The 27,238-nt window shown below is 45.9% G+C and overlaps 2 protein-coding genes across 3 annotated transcripts; one reads left to right on the top strand and one right to left on the bottom strand.

Annotated features, from left to right (window-relative positions):
* Positions 1 to 1,368: 1,368 nt before the first annotated feature.
* On the top strand, positions 1,369 to 9,224 carry nxpe3 (neurexophilin and PC-esterase domain family, member 3). Its single transcript, XM_030111741.1, has 6 exons — positions 1,369 to 1,436; positions 6,647 to 6,827; positions 6,997 to 7,778; positions 7,854 to 7,921; positions 8,009 to 8,232; positions 8,312 to 9,224. Exons 2-6 carry the CDS (start codon positions 6,735 to 6,737, stop codon positions 8,867 to 8,869), a joined length of 1,725 nt encoding a protein of 574 aa, XP_029967601.1. The 5' UTR covers positions 1,369 to 1,436; positions 6,647 to 6,734; the 3' UTR covers positions 8,870 to 9,224.
* Positions 9,225 to 12,926: 3,702 nt separating this feature from the next.
* On the bottom strand, positions 12,927 to 23,038 carry me3 (malic enzyme 3, NADP(+)-dependent, mitochondrial). 2 transcript variants are annotated; one of them, XM_030111739.1, is made up of 15 exons: positions 22,883 to 23,038; positions 22,291 to 22,520; positions 19,407 to 19,540; positions 19,036 to 19,185; positions 18,877 to 18,952; positions 18,636 to 18,797; positions 18,427 to 18,530; positions 17,948 to 18,057; positions 17,405 to 17,502; positions 17,219 to 17,332; positions 17,034 to 17,139; positions 16,198 to 16,340; positions 15,948 to 16,121; positions 15,739 to 15,837; positions 12,927 to 13,867 (listed from the first exon to the last, which is right to left on the bottom strand). In XM_030111739.1, the coding sequence occupies exons 2-15, from the start codon at positions 22,513 to 22,515 to the stop codon at positions 13,706 to 13,708; spliced, it is 1,857 nt and encodes a 618-aa protein (XP_029967599.1). In that variant the 5' UTR covers positions 22,516 to 22,520; positions 22,883 to 23,038; the 3' UTR covers positions 12,927 to 13,705. The 2 variants fall into 2 exon arrangements, with proteins under 2 accessions (XP_029967599.1, XP_029967600.1); XM_030111740.1 differs by having other exon boundaries at positions 22,291 to 22,525; positions 22,887 to 23,038.
* Between the last annotated feature and the right edge of the window lie 4,200 nt (positions 23,039 to 27,238).

Genomic DNA, 27,238 nt, shown 5'->3' with positions numbered 1-27,238 from the left:
TTTTAAATGAGCAGCTCCTGGTCAAGCTCCAGAGCAGGGGTGTTAAAAATAAGGCCTGTGGACCAAAATATGAGGTGCTTTTTGATGATTTCTTGTTATTGCCCTGTATATGTAATTTAATTATTCTTTATGACTTGATTTTTACTGATTGTATTATTTTGTTTTCCCATACACACATGCACGTCTTTCTACCACACAAGGACAAGCTGATGACAGGATTCTCTGGCCAGAATCAGAATCTGCAGCGCTCCCATCCTACACCCAACACACGATCCATCCTTTACACTTCTGTTGACTGAAACATGTTCTGTTTTATTTTTTACAAATGTAGAAATGCTCTCTGTGGGGGTCTTTTCTGAGATTACCACAGAGCAACATTTGAATAATTTACATTAGTTTGTAATTTATTCTGTCAAGTGCCCATTAATTTCATTAATCCTATTGAACATGCATCTCCAAATTATTTGACATATTTGAACATGTTTTTTTAAGTAACAGTTAATTTCTATATAACAATTTTTCCCAATCCATCCCGGAAGTGTCAAGCGGAAGTTGTTCGGGTTTCTTTGTTGTAATTTTTTTTAAACAATTCTTTATTTAGAACAAAGTATTTACAAAACAAGTCAGGGTGTAAATATATTATGGATACAATTCAAACTAGTGTGTTTGGCACAGTAAACAGAAATCTGCAGCAAATGGACTCGATATTATATAAAGAAAGACAAAAAGAACAGTAAACAGTGAACAAAGGCACAAATAGCAGGCACAACATTTCAAAAAAGCAAGGACTTAGAGATAGTTGTGATCAATTTTTTGTTTTCTTATTAATTTTTTCCATCTTTTTCAGTGCTTTAAAGTGAAGGAGTGGGTGAAAGCAATGAAGGAGGGAATAGTGTTGTTCCACTTACAGCAGTGTAAATAGTATTTACCCAAAATAACCACAAGATTGATTACATCCGAAAATTGTTTGTCCAGATTGTCCATAAAGTAGATAATATCGTTATAAGTAAATGAAGATATGTTTGCGAGTTTCAGGGACAGCCAATTATGAATTTCTCACCAAAATATGTTGACTGAGGAACAATTAAAAAACAGATGGTCTAATGTTTCAGTTTCAGTTGAAAAGAAAGTACAGGGATCCACATCAAATCCAAATCTTTTTTTAAAGAAGTTATTAACAGGATATATTGCTGATATAATCTTAAAAACGGAAGTCGTTAGGTGTTTGTTTCAGTCGGAGTGGGTGTAGTTACTACTACTGACCACCAGAGGGCGCCGGAAGCGCGCACCCTCCATCCTCCGTCCTGCGCTCCGGCTCCTCTCGTTCTGCCTCCAGACCGGGAGGAGGGCTCCTCCAGACCCCCGGCCCTCAGCCCCTCGCCGCCGGCCAGCCGCCTCGGGGCCTCGGCGCTCCCTCCACGACCCGCTTTCAGCGTGTAAGTACACGGAGTACCCGGGGAAGAAGCCTGCGCCGTGCACCGCGAGCCGGGCTACCGGAGCGCTGGTCGTTATAATTAGACGGTCTCGTGCGGTGACGGCGGTCGCTGGCATTCCTTTGTGGTCGGTGACGTGACCGGAGCAGCGGAGCGCGAGGGGTAAGAAGACCGTTACAGAGAGAGGAGCCACCGGGGAGCCGCGGGGATCCACCGGGGACGGTAACGGGCATCGCGGCGGATTATTGTCTATTTAAAGCCACATTGTGACACAGCCCGGGGACACGAGACACACGCTCAGCAAGTCCAGATGTTTACGGTTCACTGGCCTTCAAAACTAATGTTCACTTCGTGACAGGAGAGGAGCTAGAAACAGCAGCGTTTACCGAAAGTTGCGTTTAAATAGAAGATTTAAAGAAAAAATCGGAAGTGGCATGTTGAGATGTTTCTCATAATCCACTTCAATCCAGTTGATGAATCTACATCTAATCTGTTTTTTTATTATTATTATTGTTACAAAGACTGAGTATCGCATGTTACTGTAGATTCAAGTGTTCTTTTTATATTTAGATATTCTGTAAAGAATTATCTTCTGGAATTAATCTCTAAATAAATGCAGGATTATCATAAGTAACATCAAGCCTCTTTATTTTTAAATGGGTGAAAAATATGCTTGAAAATGCAAAATTGTTTCAAGTATTACTGTTATCATGCTGGTAGAGAACATTTGGCAGGATTTTCTTGAGCACAACCCCCATATTCAGCTCTGCTGCTCATCCCACAAATGCATAACATGCAATGTGGCACTTACAGCTAAGCAAGTGATCAATGAGTAATGATAACATTAATAATGATAGAACTGAATAAAGCTCAGTTTGTGCAGGTTGAGGCAGTCAGATTATTTTTCGTCTTCTGTTGAAAAAGTTGTTGTTCAGAGAAGACTTTCGCTTGTTATTCACCACAGTTTCCATCCAGCTGTTTCAGCCATTCTTGATACTTGAGGAGAGAATGTTTTTCACTCATTAACGCCATCTAGAATGACGTGATCGATGGTTTTGCATGCCTGATGGGTTCAGAAAAGTCTGTAAAGGTTTTATGTGTTAACCGTGCAACATGAAGAAGGCAGACGGAGGTTTAGACAGTTTATTCACTGGCAAGCAGACTGAATTCTCTGTGAGATCGGTGGCAACTGAGCAGAGTTGGTTGATCAGAAACTGGAGTTCAAGAAAAGGTTCAAGTCAAAACCAGACAGGCTTCCAAGCAGATCAAAGCAGAACAAGGTCAAGGCCGGCCGGAGAATCAACAGAAAGGAGAGGGGATTGATTGATTGATTGATTTTATTTGTTTCATTCTTTTTAAAAGAAAGAAATGAAAAGGAACAGAAAGAAGTGAGACTTATGATGTCTGCCCCTATCAACATAAAATAAATGACAATTTGTCAAGATTTGTTAACATATCACAAAAAACATACAAAATTAAATACAACCATTTCACTAAATCAAAATACAAATACGACCATTTCACAAATAATTACAGATCAAATACAACCATTTTCCAAAATGTAAATACAAAAAAAAAAACCTTAATGAAATATTTTCAAAAGAAACAATCATTCTAAGTTTGACCATTCTTTAAAGCAGAGTCGTTCCCTCACAACAACTGTGCTTTTAAACATTTCTTGAAGATGTGAATGGACTGAGACCTCTTCATTTCACTGTCAAGTTTATTCCATAAACTGATTCCTTTTGTTGTGATGCATCTTTCTTTCAATTTGGTTCTTGACTCCGGTCGTTTGAAAACTTCAGTGCCTCTTAATCTATATTGACTGTCTCGCTTTGCAAATCTATTCTGTAAATTAAATGGTAATTTTTTCCGGTGAGCTTTATACATTGTTTTAAGAAGGTTTAGTTCTACCAATTCTTTAATTTTTAAGGATTTCAATTTTATAAATATTGGGTTAGTGTGGTCTCTGTAACCACTTCCATTCACCACACGAATCGCTCGTTGCTGTAAGAGGAAGAGTGGTTCAATGGTCTTACAAGCATTTCCCCAGACTTCAACGCAGTAGGTCAGATATGGTATGATCAATGAACTGTACAACAGAAACAAAGAATTATTGTGAAGTGACTCTTTCAATTTGTGTAGAACAGCAATGGTTTGAGAAATCTTAGTTTTAACGTACTCTATATGGGATTTCCATGTTAGTTGTTCATCCAGCAATACACCTAAGAACTTCATTTCATTTGTTCTTTCGATCTCTATACCTTCCACTGTCAGTGTTGAGTCGACATCTTTCCTTCTGTAACTGAAAATCATATATTTGGTCTTACTGATGTTCAAAGATAGTTTGTTAGCGTTGAACCATTTTATAACATTCTGAAACTCTTTTTCTACAATTTCTAATACTTCATTTATATTGTCTCCAGCATAATACAAAGTAGTATCATCCGCAAACAAGATGCATTTCAATAAGCTGGAAGCAGTGTCAGTGTCATTGATATAAAGAAGAAAGAGTACTGGTCCAAGGACGGATCCTTGAGGAACCCCACAAGTTACGTTTCCATTTTTAGATTTTATGTCATTGATTTGAAAAAATTGTATTCTGTCTTTTAAATAGCTTTTGACCCATTCGTGAGCAACACCTCTTATACCGTACTTATATAATTTATACAGCAATATGTCATGATCTAGTATCAAATGCTTTTTGAAGATCTACGAAGACACTTACTAAGAAACGTTTCTTGTCCATTGCATTTGTAATTTCTTCTGCCAGTTCCATAATTGCTGTGGCGGTTGAGTGATTAGTCCGAAATCCATATTGATTGTTACTTAAAATGTTGTGTTTATCAATAAATTTATTTAATCTGATCACAAATAATTTTTCTAAAATTTTTGAGAGCTGAGGAAGTAACGATGTAGGTCTGTAATTGGAGACATCATTTTTATTTCCTTTTTTGAAAAGTGGAATTACTTTGGCTATTTTCATACTCTCTGGAAATGTTCCTGTGGTAAATGACAAGTTACAGATGTATTTAAAGGGTTCAATCACGACATCTATTATTTGTTTTATCAGTGACATGTTCATGTCTGTGTAGTCATTGGAATTTTTATTTGGAAATTTACGAACAATACTGAATATTTCATTTGCTTGTACAGGCTCAAGAAAGATGCTACGTTCATTATTTTGTATTATTCCACTATTTGTTTTCGTCTGGGATATTTTGAGATAGATTTTTTCCTATATTCACAAAGTAATTATTAAATTCCTCTACAATGTCCTGTTTTTCAAAAATGTCTATTTTGTTTTTGGTTATATGGTTTGGAATTGTGGGTTTAACCTTGCCTTTGTGCAAGACTGTGTTAATTACACTCCATGTGTTTTTTGTACTATTTTTGCTTTTCTCTATTAATTTTGTGTAGTAATCCTTTTTCTGTTGTCTTAGAATTGATATCAGTTTATTTTTATATTTTTTATACCGAACCTCGGCTTCTTTTGTTCTTAGTTTGAGAAACATTCTGTAGAGATAATTTTTTTTCTTACAGGCGGTTTTCAGACCACTTGTCATCCATGGGTTATTAATAGTATTTTTCTCGACACAAGCAACTGTGGTTATTTTGCAATTTTTGTTGTATAAATTAATAAGTATCTCCATGAAAGTGTTGTAGGCATTATTTAAATCTCCTGTATAAACTTGATCCCAGTTTTGTTTCTTTAAATCCTCTCTGAATGCCTCAATGGCTTTATTGGATTTGTCTCGTATAGAAATTGAAGTTTTTTCTCGTTCAGGGGTAATGCACAATTTTTTAAAAATAGTAAATACAGGTTGGTGATCACTCACATCAGTCATGAGAATGCCACTAATTATGTCTCCATGTAAAGTTGTGTATATGTTATCAATGATGGTTGCGCTATGGGTAGTAATTCTAGTTGGCTTTGTAATCATAGGACACAGTCCTGCCATCTGCATATAATTCTTAAAGTCATTTGACGCTGCATTGTTACCCAGATCAATGTTGAAGTCACCACAGACTATAATTGTTTTATTTTTAACATCTGCAAACAATTCAAGAATTTTGTCTGTGAACAGCTCTATACCGGGCCCAGGTGGTCTAGAAACACAACTAGCAAGTATATTTTTGCCAATATCGCTGATGATCTCAATTGTGAGCACTTCCATTAAGTTTGGAATAATTACAGTTTTCATTTCAACGACTTTACTGAGCAGATTTTCATCTACATAAAGGGCGACTCCTCCACCTCCTTTTTCCACCCTATTTGCATAAAACAAATTATAACCTTTGATTTGAACTTTATCAATATGAATCTCTTTTAACCAGGCTTCCGTCACAGCAGTCACTTTAAATGATTGTTTGATATCAGCAAAAAGCTCATTAATTTTTGGTAGTTTCCGTTTTAGACTCTGACTGTCAAAGTGAATGATGGAAAATGCCTCAATGTTACTGGGGATGTTACTGTAATGCAGCATGAAGCTTTAACAGGAACCATGAACAATAAACCAGAACAACCAATAAATAAACAGAACTGTTCATTGCTACTGTTCTGGAATATGATTCTGTTAGTGGGACATAAACGATCTGGATGGTTGTGTTTTCTAGAAAAAGAGTATAAATCAACATTAGACATGGACTGTGTGCGATCCGATTATCTGTCGTTGTGGTGGTGGTCGAGGCACCACTGCTATGGAGAAATGAGATGTCATACTGTTCTCTGTACGGCTGTATTCGTCCTCATCCTCTCCCAGTCCCGCTGACAGCCTGGGACTCAGGACAGCTGAACAAATACAGTCTTCGCCGCATCAACAGCAGATGCCCATCATCAAATGGCAGAATGATTTAGAAAACAGAAATCCTGAAAGCTCTTAAAAACAGACAAGGGAAGTGAGCACAGTGTCCAGACATGAGATGCAACAACAACAACAACCGAAGAAGCCAAACTCATCAAATTAGATCCAGAAAACTGATCTGCAAATAAAATCATCCAGAGGATGACTTCCTCTGCAACACGCATCTTCAGACCTTCCAACTGGAGGACGTTGACACATATTCTCTCAGGAGGGATTGTATCAGACCATTATGTACAGAACATTATGTTAGAGTTATTGTCACTCTGTTATCCTGTGTTATCAAGACATTTTCCTGTTCCAGCACCAACAGCACAGGATTACATCTTCTCCTCGTTTTGTCATCGACAGAGTTGCCGGATGAAACGGTGCCATCATCGCTGTGGTGACAGCAGACTGCGACACAGGGTCTGATCATGGGAGACAGAAGGAGGTCACCATGTACCGAAATCTGTCCAAATATACCTTGGTCTTCCTCTTCTTAGCGCTGTCTGGGCTCATCTTCCTGCTTCGCAACATCCACACTGTAGAGGTGAGCGGAGGATGGGCTGCATGTGGGTTTTCACTGATCAGTCTCTGTACTCTCTCACACCCTGGATTAGGCGTTTAAAATCTTTTAATGTCATCAAAAGGACAAAAATCTTCAGAGTTTCAGTGTGTCTCAAACTCAGTGTATGCTCATCTCTGTCGTGTCTCCTCAGAACTGGAACTGTCACAGTATTTCAGCCCTCTACCAGCTGCAGAGTCGAATCCAGGCCTCCTTCATCCAGGTCCATCTGCCCACTTTCCATCCCAATCACACTTTCTGCGCCCACCTGGGCCAGAAACCCTCCCCCGAAGATGAGCTGGAGGAGCGCTACCTGCTGGAGTCCATCGCCTGGCCCGGGCCGCCGCCTCGCTCCTCGCCAAGCAGCCTTCGCCAGACCAGCGACCCGGTGCACAGCCTGTTCGCCATCCTTCCCACCAAAGAAGGCAGGGAGTGGCACGTGGGGGACGAGCTGGAGGCCCTCGTGCAGATGCACGACTTCCAGGGGCGTCCTAAGCATTACGGCGGAGATTTCCTTCTGGCCCGGCTGCATTCTCCAGAGCTCGGAGCAGGCGTAGCAGGGAGGGTGGTGGACCACAAGAACGGCTTTTACTCCGCCCTGTTCCCGCTCCTCTGGGCGGGGACTGCACAGCTGGAGGTCACCCTGGTGCACTCCAGCGAAGCCGTCGCCGTGCTGCAGCGGCTGAGGGAGGAGCGGCCCGATCGGGTGTTCTTCAAGAGCCTCTTCCGCTTGGGCTTCCTCTCAGAAACTACCGTTTGCAACATGTGCTTACCTCCCGACCAGCAGCCGCTCTGCAACTACACCGACCTGTACACCGGCGAGCCCTGGTACTGCTACAAGCCCAAGATGCTGAGCTGCGACACCAGAGTCAACCACGCCAAAGGAGGCTACCTAAAGCACATCGTCACCAACAAGGAAGCTCTGCTCTTCCAGAGGTTTGTGCGACTCTTTCCCTGCCCATAAATCTAAATGAGCATTTAGCACAGCATCTCTCTCTTGTTTGGTTGCAGCGGCGTGAACATCAAAGTTCACATCCACCCTTCAGGACCCGACAAAGTCACCGTGCTGCCACGGAGAGGTACCCGACACCTGCACAGGAGCAGCTGCAGTTCTGTGGTGTTTTTTGTTGACTCCATTGGAGGAATGGCGTCTTTTGTCTTACCAGTTAAGGCAGAGGAAGAGAGCAGCAGTGTGAAGCCGGAGCTGATGAAAGCGGCGCCGTCTGGATATTACTACAACGACACGTGGAGGCCTTTGGGCGGAGTCACAATGCGTCACTTCAATCAGTCGTCCGCCGTCTCGCAGTGTTTGAAGAACAAGGTGATCAACATGTATGGCGACTCCACCGTGCGGCAGTGGTTCGAGTACCTCATCGCTCTGGTTCCAGGTGAGCCGTGTTTTTGTCTTGTCCGTCCCCTCGATTCGTCCTTTCCCACTTCGGCCTCCCTTCATGTCGTCTCCCCCAGAGCTGAAGGAGTTCAATTTGCACAGTCCTAAGAACGTGGGTCCGTTCATGGCGGTGGACACCACCCACAACATCCTGCTGAGGTACCGCTGCCACGGCCCGCCCATCCGCTTCTCCACCGTCATGTCCAGCGAGCTGCGCTACGTCTCCAACGAGCTGGACGGCCTGTCGGGGGGCCGCAACACCGTGGTGGTGCTCAGCATCTGGGCGCACTTCAGCACCTTCCCGGTGGGGGTGTACATCCGGCGGCTGCGGCACATCCGCCAGGCGCTGGTGAGGCTGATGGACCGGGCGCCGGGGACGGTGGTGGTGATCCGGTCGGCCAACCTCCAGGCCCTGGACCAGGAGGTGAGCCTCTACAACAGCGACTGGTACTCCCTGCAGCTGGACCAGGTGCTCCGCGCCATGTTCAAGGGCCTCAACGTCCTGGTGGTGGACGCCTGGCAGATGAGCTTAGCGCACCACCTCCCACACGCACTCCACCCTCCGCCGGTGATCGTCAAAAACATGATAGACATGCTTTTGTCCTATGTGTGTCCAGAGAAGAAGAGCCAGACGTAACGGGGTTTACCCTTTCTTTTTCTGCTTTTCTGAAAATTCAAGTGTTTCCCAAAGCAGCATATCTTCTCAGCCTGGTCTTCCCAGCAGAGGAGAGCCTCCAGCGGCCATCACGTCTATCAACACTGCGTGAACTCCCTCCTGGACCCGGTGTTTGTGTTCTGGAGCCGCCACAGCCTTTCTGTCTCAGATCTGCTGACAAGTTGCAGTGAAAACCCGAGTCATTTGATCCTGTTGCTTTTAATAACCGTAGCTCGAAGTCTTGCTTCAAGCAATCAGATATTCAGTCTCATCTGCAGCCAGACATCCCGGCTGATGATTTGAACACGGGATACGCTGTTTTCCCTTCAACAAAGCATCCTCACAACATATTTTTACAACTGTGCTTTGGAATCAAGCTGGAATTTTATGGCTGCAAAGTCACTCTTTTTTTTTTCGTCCAGACAAGAATCCAATCATTTGATCATTTCTGAGCACACTGTCAGTTCCTACTGATGTTACTCTCCACAGAAGAGATTTATACCACTGTGTGGTTTCATGACTTACTTTAATTCAGTTCAGTTCCATTTTAGAAATCAGGGTACTTTGTATAATAATGAGAAAACCACAGTTGCAGATCCTGGGGGGGTATTGTGCCGTGGGTCTTCAGTCAGGGAGCTGCAGCGTCAGGCTATAGAGGATCTGCAGATCCTGTCACAGCCACTGCAGACGAACTGTTCGCAGTGTGGTGGGGATGTCTGACACCCTGGCCCATGACCTCGGTCTTTTTAAGGCTGATGGTGAGGCCAAACTCAGAGCAGTCGATGAGACGCAACAAGACCAGCGTCGTCAGCACAGAGCAGCTCCCTGATGAGAACGCTCCGCACCTTGGTCTTCGCTCTGAGGCGCGCCAGGTTAAAGACGCCTCCGTCGCTCTTGGAGGAAGACGCCGTCTTCAGAGTGCCGGAAGGCGTAGCGCAGGAGCAGGGAGAAGAAGACGCCAGAAAGGGTTGGAGCAAGGACACAGCCCTGCTTCACACCTCTCTTGATCGGAAAAGGGTCTGAGGATGATTTCTAGAACCGTTCATGTCCTGGTGGAACGACTTGATCATGCTCAAAAGTTTTGGGGGGGGACACCCAGTTTGCTGCAGCAGGGCAAGTCAAAAGCCTTGGTCAGGTCGATGAAGGCCAGATAGAGGGGTCGTCTCTGCTCCCGGCACTTGTCTTGCAGCTGCCTCACAGAGAAGACCATATCTATGGATGACCTTGTTGCTCTGAATCCGCACTGCGCCTCTGGACGCACATGTCCGGCCAGCAGTTGTAGTCTGTTGAGGACGAGACGGGCAAACGCTTTGCCAGCTGTGCTGAGGAGTGAGATACCACGTAGTTACAGTCGCTCCGCTCCCCCTTGTTTTTATAGAGGACGATCATTTTGGCATCGTGCATGTCCTGGGGTACAGCCCCTTCCTCCCAGCACTGCAGCAGGAGCTCCTGAAGGTGTTTCTCCTGTGCAGCTTTGACGATTTCAGGCGGGATGCTGTCGCTGCCTGGAGCCTTGCTGTTTGAGATGAAGGGGTGTTCTCAAGGGTCGTGTTTGAGACGGTGGTTTCTCTCGAGCAGAGGTCTTGGTAGCGCTCAGCCCGTCTCTCCATTTGTTTACTGTGATCCTTGATGACGTTGCCAGCAGCTGTTTTGAGCGGGGCGGTCCTGATGGCACTGGGACCGAACGCCTTCTTCATGCCTTCTTAGATTAAGCACACATTTCCGAGATCTGCAAAGGTGCCCATGGCGGTCTCAGACACGGCCTCATGGATAATCCGCCTTGCAGTAGCACAGTCAGTGGGGCGGTCCATCAGGGCTTCATTTATGGCTTCAGCACAGCGCTCCCACGGTTCAGGCACTGCAGTCATAGCTGTGTTGATGCGGGGCCGGGCTTTCTGCTTGGAGCATAGAGGCTGAAGCTGTCGGCCGGTTCAGAGGAGGTTGTGAGACGGAGAGAGGACTCGTGGAGTGCCTGAGGATGGCGGTTCAACAGAGCACAGAAAGTAGTTTGGCACAGCGAATCAAACACCGTTTGATCATTTCTGAGCACACTGTCAGTTCCTACTGACGATACTCTCCACAGAAGACATTTATGCCACTGTGTGGTTCCATGACTTCCTTTATTTCAGTTCAGTTCCATTTTAGAAATCAGGGTACTTTGTAAAATAAGGAGAAAACCACAGTTGCAGTAAAACAAGTACAAATCCACTCATTTATAGAAGATCCCAAAGTGGTTAAAATTCATGGCCACTGTCTGCACCTGTGTCTCCACCGCCACAGACTGTCCTGTGGGAAAATCTTCCCACGAATGAATCAGAATTGTCGAAGCACACAACTCCTCCATGGGTTTCTTTTGATGTCTCTTTGTAGAGATTAAATGTGTCCAGATTTGCACCTTCAGTTCACTGAAGAGGAGCCAGTGGGTCCAGCAGAAGCTTCTTGAGCCTCATTGTGTGATTTCAGTGGATTTACTGGGTTTCATTGACCTTATAGATGATACGGTGGATTCAGCATGAAAATATTTCACTGTATAAAATCACCAGCTGGCTGCAGCTGAGGGTTTACAGAACTGCAGACTGCAGTCAGGACTAGTTTCAGCTGATTATACTCAGATCTGAACATATTGGTTCTTATTGTATTAGATTTTTCTGCTGTTATGTAAATCAGATTCAGACTTTTTTTTGCCTGTTTCACTTCTCTATATATTTTCTATGACTCTGCAGATGCCAAAGACTTTGGCACAATGATTGTTTCTGCTCATAGTTGTGTCATTCTTGTTGCCACATGACAAATACATGATGCCTAAGAAACCAAAACGGTACTGGGTTTAGAAGTTATAAGAAAGCTAGCGTGAGTGAAATCCTCGAAGTTGAACCGACTCACCTGGATCAAGTGGATTTCCATGTAGAACCAGAGCAGTCGGTCTAATCCTGACCCCGAAATTAAAATTCAGCAGCTCGGGCAGTCGGCGTGGTAATGTACACAGCATGTTCTCCTGTCTGCGGCTGGTTCATTTGCCACCTTCTTTTCGACTCTTCCGGTAGCGTAAGGCGTTGCAGGTCAACAGGAAATGGTTTAAAGTTCTTGTTCTCTTGCATGTGACCATAGTCTAAACACACGGCGACTTATAATCACCCAACTGCAGCTCAGCTGAACTGTCTGCAGTATTTTAACTTCTACTTCTACACCCATATTTATACGTTTCACCAAAGTTGAAGGCACTGTTTTGTGTTTTTGTCATGAACCATGTCTTAATTTCATGTGTTGTAGAATTGTGTATTTTAATTTAAATGCAACTTTCTGTGTTTTTAACCATTTACTTCTACATGTATGAATGGCAGTATGGGAGTTGTGACAACAGACTTAATTTTACGAAATCCTTCTTCAAACAGAGGAAGCTGAACATTTTGAATCACTATTTTTAGTCATACCAAGGTGACAGCTGTTAGTTTCGCCCACTGATGACTCTTTTCTTTACCTCTCTGGAACATCGCCGTCTACTTTTACCTTGTGGTTAAACTTGACAGTTCCTCTTATCAGAAGTGGACCGGGCACACGCTTGTATAATAGGACAGCTTTATATCCTCCCAAGAAAAAGCACTTTTTTTATTTATGAGTTGCTGTTTTCTATATCCCTGAGGAGGGTTTCTTTAACCGGAACATGTTTGAAGGCTCAGATCTGTTTATACACAGAAAATGTGCCTATTTTATGTTTGAAATGTTTCCACACCAAATAAGCAGACTGTTGCTGGTTTTCTGCTCGTCGGAGCTTTTTGGTGGGCGTGTTTATGAAGCCATTGTTCTTCTGTTTACTCCAGATGAAGCTGTAAACAGGTTTGACCTGAGCCGCGTCAGCTGTGTCGTTTTATACTTTGTGAGACCACTTTTCATCAGCGGCGTGTTTTCCGACGACCTGCTGATGCTTTGATTCCTTTTCCTGTGTTGCAGTTCAATAAACTGTCATTATGAACCGTCTGTCTTTTCCTTTTCTGAGCCCAGTGTGAAGGAAGGAATCTTCAACCCACCAGAGGTCAACACACACTTTTTTCTGGGTTTTTATTTAAAAAGTTCCATGTTCCCTTTCGAAACTTCAGGCGTATTTAAGTACTAAAGACCACACAGCATCATAATCTCTGAGAGGAAAAGATACAGTTCATCAGTAACTTTGGCAAAAACAACTGAGCTCTGTACAAAGTTAAAAGACAAGCACCCCACACACACACACACACACACACACACACACACCGCACTGTACAAAAACACCCTCTTACTCTTCTTCGCTGGCGAAACCTCCGCCGGACACATTCATACAATCTAAAAGTGCCTGCCTTCCAAAACACTCGGTTCTCACAGCGAAGTAGAGCCGGAGACGGAAAACCAGCGTTGTGACGGGAGTGTGAAACGGAGACTCTGCTACGGGACGTGATGTGGAGCAGCGATGTCCTGAGGTCACACACTGAGGCACAGGCGTTTCTGACAGGACTCGAAGCTCATACATCAGTGTGTGACGCTGTGAGCCGCGGCTCCTTCTTTCCTCTTCTCTCTAGTTTTATGTGCTGAAACGTCTTGAGGATGTCGAGAGGGGAGCGTTGTCTGATATGTTGCGTATGTCTACTGTGTTTCTCTGGAAGCTAAAAGAGAAAATAAAAAACCCACCTTTTTTTGCAAAATATAAAGACTTTAAAAGCCTGCCTATGCACTTCATGTTTACCCTAAATAAAAGTGGGATGCCTTCACGGATAAAAGTAAGACGACAAACCTAAAAAGCTAAAAAGAAAGGTGAGCGGAGGAGAGGCGGACGTTAAAACCACAGCGGCGTCACACGTCCTGGACGTTCATGGCTTCCTGCGGCCAGGTGTAGGTGTCCAGAGTGAAGGAGTCGTAATCGGGACTGTAGATGTGCGACAGAACGAACGCCTCCTTGTCTTTGGGCTCGGGGTAAACCGAAGCCATGTCGTGTTTGTATGCATAGTTGACCAGCTGGAGGAGATGGAAGGAAAACACAGTTTTTAGAAGGATTACACGCTGGTTTAATCTCATGGACAGGTCAAAGGACATGTATATGAGGATTATTCAAGAAAAACTACACCCCAATGTACAAGTAACAACATTAGAGCTCTTAAACTCACACTTATCCATTCAGAAGTGCTTTAGAGCAGCAGGTTGATAAAGAGATTAAAACACAGACAATAATAATAAAGTTTGGATCATTTCAGATTATTCCCCTATGCATGGCGTTCCTCTACTCACCACTAGAGGGAGCCTGTGTACAGTTTGAAAATCAATGCATACATCAAGGCTTCCTGACTCACTGGGCACAAAGTTTGAAAACTGAAATTCATCATTTTCCTTCTTCCTTTCTATCCATCCATCCTGGCCGGCAGTAAGAAGGCTTCACCCACACAACAACACTGCTGTGGAATTATGTATAAATCACATATACACGTATACACTCACATCAATAATCTGAGGGTTCAGTTACTATTTAATTAAGCATGTAGTCTATTAAAGTCATTAACTTTCTGTAGATTTAAAAATAAAGAAAGGAGTTAACAGGTCATTATCTACTGGCACCAAATGCCTCCGACCTTATCGAAGATTGTATTTATGTAAAAAGAACATCTAAAAAAACCATCTGTCTCATGTAGCAGTTCATTTATAATTATTAACATTAACTATAAATGTGAAAAATAAATACATCTAAGTCAGGAGCCAAACTAGACAACTTGACCCTTTCATGAAGGTCTTAATAAAAGGTTAACGAAAGATAACGGATTAAGACTGATTCAGTGGTGGCACGCTACTAAACACCTGTACGTCGTTACTGTCCTTAAAGGAATACTCCGAAGATTTTGGACCCACGCCCTGTCCCGATCATTTACAAGTGAGATAAGCTCATAAATACCTTTTTTGTGTCCGTTCGTCCAGCGGCTGGCTCCCAGCTGTTAGCATCGTAGTTAGCTTAGCTCAACTGCTGGAGGTGAAGAGGAGACAGAGCCGGACTGACAAAAGTGGACAAAGTCCTCCTTCCAGTGGTCCAGGGGACGGCGTATTAGCACGTGAAGTAAATCCGAACGGTTATAAAACATTTTAAAAGACATGTTTTCCTTTTCAATCCGTTAAAATAATGTTTTGATACACACAGACTTATAGATAGACACAGACAGCAGTAGAAGCATAGACTCAGTCGCTGTGCTCCGGTATATCCTTCCGCAGAGCACTGCGCATGCGCAAGTCTGTGTGTATCAAAACATTATTTTAACGGATTGAAAAGGAAAACACGTCTTTTAAAATGTTTTATAACCGTTCGGATTTACTTCACGTGCTAACACGCCGTCCCCTGGACCACTGGAAGGAGGATTTTGTCCACTTTCGTCAGTCCGGCTCTGTCTCCTCTTCACCTCTAGCAGCTGAGCTAAGCTAACTACGATGCTAACAGCTGGGAGCCAGCCGCTGGACGAACGGACACAAAAAAGATATTTATGAGCTTATCTCACTGTGTAAATGATCGGGATAGGGCGTGGGTCCAAAATCTTCGGAGTATTCCTTTAAGTGGGGTTTTCAAGTATATTTCTTCCAAACTTGCTTGTTCCTTGTTATTAAAATTGAAGCTGCAGAACTTGATGAATTCAAGACTAATCAAGTTACACTGATAGATTAATAAAACGATTCAGTTCAATGTTTCACAGTGACATATTAATAGTTGTTTACTGTGCTCATTTGAAACACATGAGAAAATTGTTCAAGATTTCTCAGAAAGTTAAAAGTATTTTTTACTGTTGTCTCATATTTCAGAATCTTTTCTAATCAGTACTTTTACCATTTTTCAACACAGGTCTCGTTTTGCCCACCTTGACTGCGATCTTGAAGGACACCTCCCTGATGGTGCTGAGAGGAGGGTAAAGCCGTCCCTCGGCCAGGTGCTCCTCTGTGACCATGTCGGCGATCGCCTGCAGCAGAGACGAGTCACACCTTTACCACGACAGGCGATACGACTGCTGCGTCGGCGGCGCCGCCTCCTCCCTGCGTCGCATTTACACCCCGAGAAGAAACGCCGCACCTCTGCAGTGGTGAGGAAGACGTCGTCCGATATGTGGCGCACGCCGCAGGCGATGACCCCCAGAGCGACCCCGGGGAAGACGTAGGCGTTGTTCCCCTGCCCGGGGTAAAAGCTGCGCCCGTCCGCCAGCGTCACTTTACTGAACGGACTGCCGCTGGCGAAGATGCCCCGGCCCTGAGCGGAGAGGCGGGCGCCGTGAGGACGGAGGGTTAACGGCGGGGAGCCGAGAGGCAGCCGGCCGGGCGCTCACCTCCGTCAGCTGGTAGCACTGCTCGGCCGTGCACTCCGCCTTGCTGGTGGGGTTGCTCAGGGCGAAGATGATCGGCCGCTCGTTGAAGGACGCCATGTCTCTGATGATCTTCTCGGTGAAGGCTCCGGCGATGGCGGCAACGCCTTGAGCGCCCGGGAGAGAACCCAGAGAGAGACGTCAGTTTCCCACTGAAACAACCGTCAGCAGCTCCAGGAGGACAGAGACCCACAGGACTGCTGTCCAGGGGACTCGTCTCCTCACATCTCCTTAGGATTACCGTCACCGAACCGCAGCTTCAATTTCTGGATTGTTTTCCGTTAATTTCCATGAAATCAGTGAATCAGTGATAATTCCAATTAAATCATCATGGATTTTAGAAACTTTAATCATGAATGCAAATATAGAAAAAAAAATTGTCTTGAAACTTTGACGCATTCGATTAGACAAATTATCCAAAAGAAGATGAATAAATTGATAGAAAAATAAAACAGCAGGAAAGAAAGTCACCTCACAGCTTTCTCTGTTTCTCCAAAGCTGGTCGGGAATAATGATGAAAACAGTGTGGGTTATGAAAGTCTGGGAGAAAAGGTGACACACACTAAAACAACGAGCCTGGAAAGTACCTATCTGCAGCGGAGCACACCAAGCTATTCATTTCCCCCCATCCCCCTTTTCCGTCCATATAAAATCAGCACAGCTTAAGTACAGCTGACGGAGATGTAATCCCTTCCAGCTGCAGTGTAATCCCAACCTGGCAGCCGGCGAGCGTCGCTCACCGACACCTCAACTTCAACTTCTACCATGAGTCTGCAGCGAGCCTCCCTCCGTTCACTCACCGATGATGGCGGTGGGCTTGATGGTGCTCACCACCTCGTCCAGCGTCTTCAGGTGCGGGTGCTCATGAGCAAACTCCTCCTTCTCGTGGTTCAGGTGGCTCCGCCCCTGTGAGCGGGCGGGACGTGTTTGAAAGGCTGAGCGTGTCGCCGCGGTGCGGCGGCGCACGCCCGAGCAGGGGGGTCACCTTGACGATGAGGCCCTTGGAGTCCACCATCCAGATCCTCCTGGCAGCCTCTTCCTTCGACAGCCCCTCTTTGGCCATGGCCATGATCAGCAGGTGGGCGATGCCCAGAGCAGCCTGGAGCGACAGTCTGCCTCACTCTCTCATTTCACCCGGCTTCACATTACTAATCACCTCAAGTGTTCTCACCTCTCCTGCCCCCTGAAACACAAAGGTGTGGTCCAACAGCTTGTTCTTGGTGATCTTCAGAGCGGCCAGGATGCCGGCGACGGCGACCGAGGCCGTGCCTGGAGGACAGACCGGACTCTGTGAGGTCTCCGAGGGCGAAACGAGTCTCATGACTGCAGATGATGCAGCAGAGGCTTTTCCTCTATTTATAGCAGCTGACAACAATCTGACCAAAGAACATCAGTACTTTATGCTCAAGTAGGAGAATCAGCAACTTTTAACAGAAATCGTCTTTTAAATGTTAGAATCTCATTCTCTGCTAAGCCGGGAATCGAAACACCTAATTAAATGAAATCAGTCACTTTTTAAAGTCACGGACTGATGCAGACTTTACTATTCATGTTTTTCTTACCAGGCTGAGTGTTTTTCTAAAACAAAGACCTGCACTCGTTTAAAAAAAAAAGACAAAATCCTGATTTCATCAGTTTGCTACCATTGTTTCGATGTGTGTAACGCTCTGATCCCAGCGATGTTACTGAGGACAACACAGTGCAGTCCTCATACCTTGGATGTCGTCGTTGAAGGTACAGTATCGATTCCTGTACTTGTTGAGGATGCGGAAGGCGTTGCTGTTGGCGAAGTCTTCAAACTGGATCAGGCAGTTCATGCCGTACCTGTGGAGCCACACAGCGATCAGACATAAACATCACCTGCAGATCATAATGACACATTTTATCTAGAGTTCCTGGGATGATTATAGTGCTTTAAGGCTGGTTTTAAAAGGAGTGTGTGTGAGAGCAGTCACTCGGGTGTTCAGGAAGTTCTGGAAACACTCAGATCTGGAGGTTTCATACTCTACAAGTAAATGTGAGATGTACTTCAGCCCGAGACCATTCAAAGCTTTACAGACAAGCACAGGTGTGGCAGCACCAAACCAAGCTAGCATGAACTGAGGAGAATACATACAGGGAAAACATGCACACCCCACACAGAACAGGCCTCAAACTCCAACACACATCATCATCATCAACGCCGTCACTCACTTGTCGGTGACGGCCTGCATGAACTCGTCGATCAGGTCGTCGTACTCCTTCCCTCTGATCCTCTTGTGCTTCAGGCCGATGTAGAGAGGGTCATCGAGGAGCGCCTGGGCGAAACGGACAACGCAACCGATTGACAAAACGGACAACAGTTTCACAGCAGTTTCTACATTTTAGCAGATACTGATATAAAAAGCAGGCGCTACATCCACCTGGTTGTCAGTGCCGACGTCCAGCAGTACGGGGAGGCACTGCTGCGGCCGGACCCCCCCGCAGGCCGTGTACAGAGCCAGCTTCCCCACCGGGATCCCCATGCCGTAGCTGCCCAGGTCCCCCAGGCCCAGGATCCGCTCGCCGTCGGTGACCACGATGGCCTGCAGCCAGAGAGACACGCCGTGCTGTAAGGGTCCGGGCGGCGCCGAGCGGCTCGCCATCGGAGCGAGACACCGGTACCTTGATGTCCTCTTCGGGCCAGGAGTTGAGCATGGTGGCGATGTGGCCCCGGTCATGGATGGTGATGAAAAGTCCGCTGTGGAAAGCAGAGCGGCCGGATTAGAAAACAAAAAAACGATCCCTCACACCAGGTGGTCACGGATTCAGCTCAAACCTCACCGCGGTCTCCTGAAGGCCAGCCCGTACTGCTGGCAGGCCAGGCCCACGGTGGGCGTGTACACGATGGGCATGAACTCCTCCACGTCCGAGGTCAGCAGGCGGTAGAACAGCTTCTCGTTCCGGTCCTGCAGCGTCATCAGCAGGATGTACCTGGACGCGGCGGGAAGACGCGGCGGACAGCAGATCTCGGTCATCTGAAACACTGGCTCAGACGCGAGCACACTGAAACCTCTGGTGTTTAATCTCCACAGATGTGACGCGCTAAAGCAGATTTAAATCAAGACGTGATAAACAAGACTCTCTGCGGGATGAACTCCTGCCGCGCCACAATCCTAATCCCTGTGATGCATTGTGGGCTGCTGCTGGCTCACTTGTCCAGGGGGTTGGAGCGCGTTTCGTAGCTCTTCATGACGCGCAGCACCTGCACGTCCTGGGACAGGAAGCAGGGGGGCAGCAGGCCGTGGATGCCCAGCTGCAGGCGCTCCTCCAGGGTGAACGCCATTCCCTGCAGAGCGGAGGAGACCTGGTTCAACAACAGCGGCGGGTTCAGACGAGGCCAAGCCCAGAAACCGGGCTGCACATCCAGACCACAGTGACTCATGTGTTTGTGGTGACTCACATCCCCGCCCGAGTCTGGTGGTCTCTCACTCTTTTTCATGTTTTAGTGATGAATCATTTGCTATTTCAGGGGAAAACCGATGAGAGAAAGTTAACAGTGATACGCAGCGAGCAGCGTTTCACTGGATAACAAACAGCACTGCAGCGCCGGGCCACTAGCCTGCTGCTGCAGGTCCGTCTCGGTTTTGGCAGGCTTTACAAAGCATGATGGGATCGGAGGGGGGAGTGAATCTAATCTATTTATTCTGTCCAATAGTGACGGCGCCCAGACCCACTCCCCCATCAGCTCCGTTCTCTCATGACGGAGGAAACACTGACCTACATGAGGAATGGAGCGGCCTTCCTGGCTTCACTTTGTGTGTGTGTGTGTGTGTGTGTGTGTGTGTGTGCGTGTGTGTGCGTGTGCCCACATTGTGCCCATGAATTATTCATGCTGGCGGGGGTCCAGTGTGAAATGTGATCGCAGACGTTCGCAGTAGTTTCATGTACAGTAGATCGAACAGCTGCGCTGTGGCGGCGACGACAGCTGGTAGAGCAGGTCATCCTTCAACCACAATGCTGCCGGTTCAATCCCCATCTGTCCTTGAGCAAGACACTGAACCCCAAACCTCTCCCATTGGATTGACTCAGTGCCTTGCTTGGCGGAGGATTTTTAAATCAGTGGAAAATCCATTTAGAGGGAATGTGTTAATGGAAAAACACGCTGCGTATTCAAGTCCAATGTTTTTCCAACCACAAGTGAGGTGGAGGAATCAGAAACGTCAAACATTTGGAACAAAGTCGGCTCTGCATGATGACCTTGCAGAGTGTAAAGGAAAGATAACAAAAATTAAAAGGCCTTAACCACGTCAATGTGAAAATGTGAAAACTTGCAGAAACGTGTGCAGACTGAGAAGAGACAGGCGTTTGGCACAATGTGACTGGGATGACTTCAGATTGCACCATTTCACATGATTAAATAAGTTTTTTCCAATAGTTTATTTGCCAAAATACTGATTGTATCCTGAAAAAATCATGTTAAATCTATGAGAAAACTTAGGAGCTGTCAGTGTTTATCAGTCATTCAGTTTCTTCGTACGAGTCAAGAACAACTGATATCAAATGAGTCCACATATATAAGAATTTGACACTGCTGCACTTCAACACCTTGAGGGGAAATTCCTTTACGGATGTCTGTGGTTAGAGAATAATCCAGAGGGAAAGTGACAGATTAACAGACTTAAGCTAAACCTATTACTGTGAAACTCATGAGGGCGACAGTGCAGGTGGAATGAACCAGGCTACAGATGATCTGTTAACATACAACTAAACAGAAAAATGGAAAACGCACCTGTAGTAAAACTTTAGAGCCAGATATAAACAGAAGGAGGTTATTTTATGAGACAAGCTGCAAGGCTTGGTCACCGGCAGTGAAAGTGTGGTTCCCTCCTAAAAGAAAGCTGTGGATGTACTTGTGTTGCTGCTCAGTGTAACAAAAAAAACAGTTTGACAGCAACTCTCCCTGAGAATGAACAGACACATAGCTTTTCTTTGCTGCAGTGCAAGTCTCCGTTTCCTTCCTGACCGCCCTTCGCTGACCTGTGAGTCAGTGGCTTTAGTGCTGACTGTGCTTCAGCAGTGGAAGGAACCCAGACCGAACCATCAACCAAAAATCAAAGCGATAAACTCTGCTTCAGTCTCTGAATCCGTTCGGCTGTCCTTGTGGTGTCAGCAATGCTCACATTAGTATGTTCTCTTTACACAAAGGCAGCAATAAAGTCTAATAAAAGCCAAGGCCCTGGGCGGATGATCGTATATCTGCCCCACTTTAAACAGGGCTAACCTCCACACTAGTTAATAGAGGAGAGGATTTTATAAGTTATCCTTTGTTTGTACTCTCTTACAGAAACAAGCTGTGGTATTCACATGCCACTTTTGAGATTTATGTATGCACTTCAGTTGAGAAGTGTTCCACAGCCACAGCAAATCCAGCCCAAGAAAACACAAAATGACAACAACAGCGACAATGCTGGGCAAAAGATGTTTAGCTAATGAAAAAATATAATACAGGGAGACACAGTAAGTTCAAAAATGTCCTTCAGTCCATTAAGACATGCTGAATGTATATAATTAGGTTAAAACAACATGACTGCAGACAACGACCACAAAAAGCTAAATTTCAGACATCAATGACCTGAAATTAACTCAGAGAGACACTAATGACCCAAATCCACCTCAAAGGAATACAAAACGCTGGCAAAAAATACCCAATAAGCCTTTAATCTATCATTTAGTGGGATGAAATGTGGTTGAAAAGTAACAGAATAAACGAACACAGACTGAACTAGCAGGACACATGCTGCTGCAAATAAAAGCTTTAAGACTTTAAAAAAGACAAAAGCACAGTAAAACTGCAACAGCGGCCACACAAAGATGGAAGATAAAAATAAGGGTCATGAAACACTTCATGAGGTGTGTGGTTGAGCATTTCCATGCATGAGCTCCATCGTTCCACATTCAGCCGGTGGTGGTGTGGGGGTATAGGGGTATAGGGGTATAGGGGTATGGAGGCGGTGTGGTGGGGCTGGTATGGGGGGCATCCCTGGTCCTGGGGGTCCTGTTGCCCTGCTACAGTGTGAGCTCTTCAGTGGGGCTCACCTTGTTCAGGTGGGGGTTTCTGGTGATGTCGTAGCCCCTCTTCTTGGTGCTGACGCTGCCCTTCCGGCCGGGCCCGGACTGGCACAGCCTCATAGCCTGGAGGGAGGCCCTGCCGCCCGTCGCCGCCACGGGAGGGTGACCCGGGGAGCCGGTCAGGAGCCCCATGCCGCCCGCCGCCGCGCGCCTGCCCAGAGACAGGGCTGCTCTTCCCGGGAGGGAGTTCATGCTGCCTGCAGACAAACACGACACGACTCACCTTCCAGGAGGGAAGAGGACGCACGGCCCAGGAACACCGCGCATCGCGGGAAGAGAGGGGAGCAGCCGGGGGTACAGATGTCAACAACCTGCCCCCCCTCACCGGAGGCTCCACGCCGTGACACACAACAGGCGCCGCGGCCACGATAACGGGCGTTAATCAGTGTAAACTAACACCTGCAGAGGTTCGAGCCCCGCGCGGCGCTGATGCGGGAATGCCGCGGTGTTCGGCCGCTCCAGCCGCGCTAGCCGCTGCTAGCTCCGCTCCGCTCCGTCTCCTTCCCGGAGCCGCCTGCTAACGGCGGCTAGCACGCAGCTGCCGCCCGGTCACCCTCACCTGCAGTCTGCGAGGAGAAGCCGCTGTGCTCCGGAGCCGCCTCGGTCCTCTGTGCCCGCTGCTGCTCCTGCTCAGTCTGCCTGTGTGGCGCGGGGGGGTCGGAGACGCGGACACCGGCGGAGCCACGGCGCGCTGCGTGACATTGGCAGTTTCCACTTCCCGGTGGAGCTGGTCCGTCTCGCTCCGGAAGCCAATCAGAACGCAGCAGGCCCCGCCTGCACGCGCCTGCACGCACATGCACCGGCTCCATCTGCAGCCGCGGTGCAAAACAACAACAACAAAAAGGTGCCACGACTTGATGTTATTGTGCCCTGGACCAATACCTACAGCCACTCAGAGCAGGTTTAGGCGCAAGAAGTGGCTGAAAAGAAGCTAAGTCTAACTTTCCTCCAGTTAAAATAGTTCCTGAATATCCAGAACATTTTAATCCAGCTGGCTGAGTATGGATTGTAACTGATGATTACTCAGCTAGGTAATAACAATAGATTTTCTCTTCGATATTAACAATAAATGTGGCCACATTCAGTGACAAGACAAGTAACTTTGATCCTACAGAAGCTGAGAAACAGGTTCCAAGAAGATGGGGTATTATGGGAAAATATGGAGTAACTAGGAACCAGGACCCCAGGAGGACTTTGTCCTTTTACACTTATGCCACATTAGATAACATGGCCTCCAACGTCACTCTGCAGCGCTTCTCTCTACGCTTGGCATTGTTGAAGTCCTGCCTCAGCTTTTCATGATGGTCGTATTTCCTCTTCAGGTTGTCGACATCTGTACAGTATGAATGGTCTTCGCTCACAGCAGGACTCTTGTTCAGGCTCCATGTCGATTTGCTGGTATAATGCCAGGCTGGTCTGGGTTGTCCTCACTGCGATCTAAAACATTTGATAAAATAATTAACGTGGCAAATTCCCAAAAGATTTGTTTGTGTTTCAACAATACCTGAAAGAAAACATTGTCACAATGAATGGCTGCAAATCACTATGAAAGCCAAAAACTGATCCTCAATCATTTTCATAGCCACACAAATTGACAAGAAATTGACAAAAAAAGCCTTGTCCTCCGTCACCAGGTCAGGTGTGTTCTCCTGAGGAGAACCTGCTCAGCTGCAGAAAAACCCTCCAGTGCTGGTCTAGGGTCTCCTGGCCTGGTGTTCTCAACGTATTTCAAGCATTGTGACTTGATTCCAACACAGAAGTTTACTGTACCTTGGTAAATCACGAAACACAAAGGCCTGATCCCAATTCCCCCTCTTAGCCCTTTGCCTTCGCCTTAGCCCTTCCCCTACCCCTTCCCCTCTGTCTTAAAAAATAGGGATAAGATAAAGGGCTACTGCTTCAGCCCTATGACCTGAGGCACCCCTTACCCCTGTGCGCCCTGTCTCACTATTATGATGTCACAACACGCGACGCAAAAACACCGGTTATACAGAGGGTCATTTCTTTGTGTACTTTTCCAGTAACAGCGTTATCCTGCCGTCAGAAGCACAAGTTGTTGCTGTTGCTTGTTTACTTTGTTTATTTTTTCACCTTTCTACGTCAAGGCGAAGAAAGATATGGAGGTGTTCATTTCTCCGGAGATTGGCTGTTATGTCCGAGAATTTTGTGGTATGTATTGTTCTGTTGATGCATTCCTCTGACCTTCTCGGTGATGTAGACAGATTTTGTAAAGCTATCATGTTGTTTTGCATCAATATTAAAGCTAGGGTTGGCGACCTTGGAAAACTAGCATGTAGCACGAATGTAGCATCTCCCCAAGGCTCCGCCCAGCTCCCACCCCATTGGAGGAGCGGAGACGCGGAGACGTTCCGCGTCCAGTGCGTTCCTGGCGTAACCTGTCCTCAGCGCTTCGTTTCTTCGTTTTTCTTTATTTGCACTATGCCAAGTTATGGCGCACTCACCGGTAAGTAAAGCCCCAAACATTCTTCTCCGCCATTCTGCAACGACGCTCCGTCCTTCTACGCGCGCACTGAACCAGGGTCAGTGCACGCCATTGACATGTACGCGCAGGGGGCAGGTCGAACGGCGAAGGGATTTGATTGGTTTAAAAAAAAGGTGTCCCGTCAAGACGATTGGTTGCTGTTTTTCCCGTTTTACTCCTGCTGTAGATAGCGGATATTTTCCAAACTACTTTACGAACACACCATGAATTGTTTCCCATCGGGTCATGAAGGTCATTTTAACCAGTATTTAAAAAAATGTATCTCATTCAAATCGCCAACCCTAGCTTTAATGTGAGACTATCGAACTTTCAGTTTTCGTTGATTTTGGCGGCGCCAGTGGACAAAAGTGGTAGTGTTTTGCCTGAAGGAATACCACAGTTCCCATGAGGCCTAGCGCATGGCATCCTCCCGGCGCGTGCTCCCGGTGGCGTGCTGTCGGACTGAACTCCCTTCATTTGTTTCCAGTGGCTGTGTGAAGGACGGATAGCGACGAGGTCATGAATCTAATGGTGGATAAACAATGTTATATCATGACGTGACTCATGCCGTAAAGCAGTCCGCACATCTGGAGTGTTTTAGTGAGCAGGGTTCCTACCACCCTCCTCACAGCTGCTCAGTCCAAGTGAAGCAATACTGACGCCCTCAGGCCGTGACAGAGGGTCATTCAGCTGCTGTAAGTCGATGTATCATCACAAAAGATATTAAAATGTTTTATTAAGGTTGAAAAGTTCCTTAGTGTCGCTTTAACATCCGCTATAACGTGTTGTTTAGTACATAAAAAATATAAAGGTAAAATGTAAACATTTTCTGTGCTACGTTCTGTACAGTTGTGTGGGGTTGGGTGGTGTGTCTCCGGTAACGGGGGTCTGCGTTTGAGCTGATATCGAGTGATTTGGGATTGACTGCCTGCATGCATCTGCTAACCCTTTTTAAAAAATGATTTATGTTTGTGTGTTTGCAGAGAGGACAAACATTCCGTTATTGTCAGCTGAACGCCAATGTCCCTATTTTAAAACTCTGGTTCAACATGGAGCTGGAACTGAAGAAAGAGTTTCGTCTCTCCAGAAGGGCCATCAACAGTCTGCAGAGGCTCCTCAAAAGAGAGCAGGACCGTGGCTGGGGGTACCAACTGGAGGTGCTGCTGTATACGTACTGGTTGGCTCATGGCTTGTCCTACCGTGTTGTAGCCAGTGTTTTCAATGTGCCCAAAGCTACAGTCCATCGTGTGGTGCACGTGACAAATAACATGCAGAAATTTTGCAAACGCTATCAGCTTCCCTAAAACAGCTGCACTTCAAGAAGTTGGACCGGGATTTGCCATGCTTGCAGGAAGTCCTATATTTAGCTGTGTTGCTGGTGCAATCGATGGGTCACATATCCGGATAAAACTCCCACAACTGCACCATGGATTATTTAAATTATAAGGGCTTTCATTCTGTCAATATGATGGCAATCTGTGATGCAAATGGAGGTTTCTTGGATATATCTGTCGCTTTTCCTGGCTCTGTGCATGACACGAGGGTGATGAAAAATAGCACTTTCTGCATGGCACAAAGTTATCCCCCTCCAGGATACATTTTACTTGGTGATGGAGGCTATCCCTGCTTAGAAACCCCGGCCACCTTAATCACACCATACAAAGAACCTGTAGCTTACCGCGCTCAAAGACGTTTCAACTTTCACCATTCAAAGGCACGGAGCATCATAGAAACAGCTTTAGAGATGATGAAGACAAAGTGGAGGTCAACACTTTTCAAAGCTCTGGAAGTCAAACCCACATTTGTGCCACTAGTTGTTGTGACTTGTGCTTTCCTGCACAATATTTACCTGGCAGATGGGGACCAGCTGGAGCCAGACATGACGCTTTACAAGAACCACGAGAACCCTTGTTACACAATGAGACACCCAGCAATGCCAGAAGAGACAGGATGGCTGCTATGTTGGACAATGCAGATTGACTGTATTTTGATTCCCTGCTTTTGTATATAGTTGATTTGTTATTTGTTTTGTTCATTTTTGTAACATGGTGCAGTGGCATTACATGTTGATTTGAAAAAAAAAAATACAAACATGTTTGTTTGAAATAAAGTTTTCTAAAACGTTAAGGAGTTTGTTCACTTGTAAAAAAAACTTTAAAACATGTTTTTGGGAAATAAAACATGAGGTAGAGCTAGTATTGTGCAAAATAAAAATACAAACATAAAATGCAACCTCTCAGATTCAAGTGTACTACTGTGCAAATGTAAACATTGTTTTGTGAAATATAACATGAGGTAGAGGTAGTATTGTGCAAAATACAAATGCAAACATAAAATTGTGACTCTGAGATTCAAGTGAACTAATGTGCAAATGTGAACATTATTAGAACATTTTTTTAAACAGACCTAGTTACATTTTGTGCACCATCTTCT

The sequence above is a fragment of the Salarias fasciatus genome, chromosome 16, assembly GCF_902148845.1.
Source record: "Salarias fasciatus chromosome 16, fSalaFa1.1, whole genome shotgun sequence".
Taxonomy (NCBI): Eukaryota; Metazoa; Chordata; class Actinopteri; order Blenniiformes; family Blenniidae; genus Salarias; species Salarias fasciatus.
The sequence above is the reverse complement of the archived record's forward strand: the minus strand, read 5'-3'. Positions and strand labels throughout refer to the sequence as shown.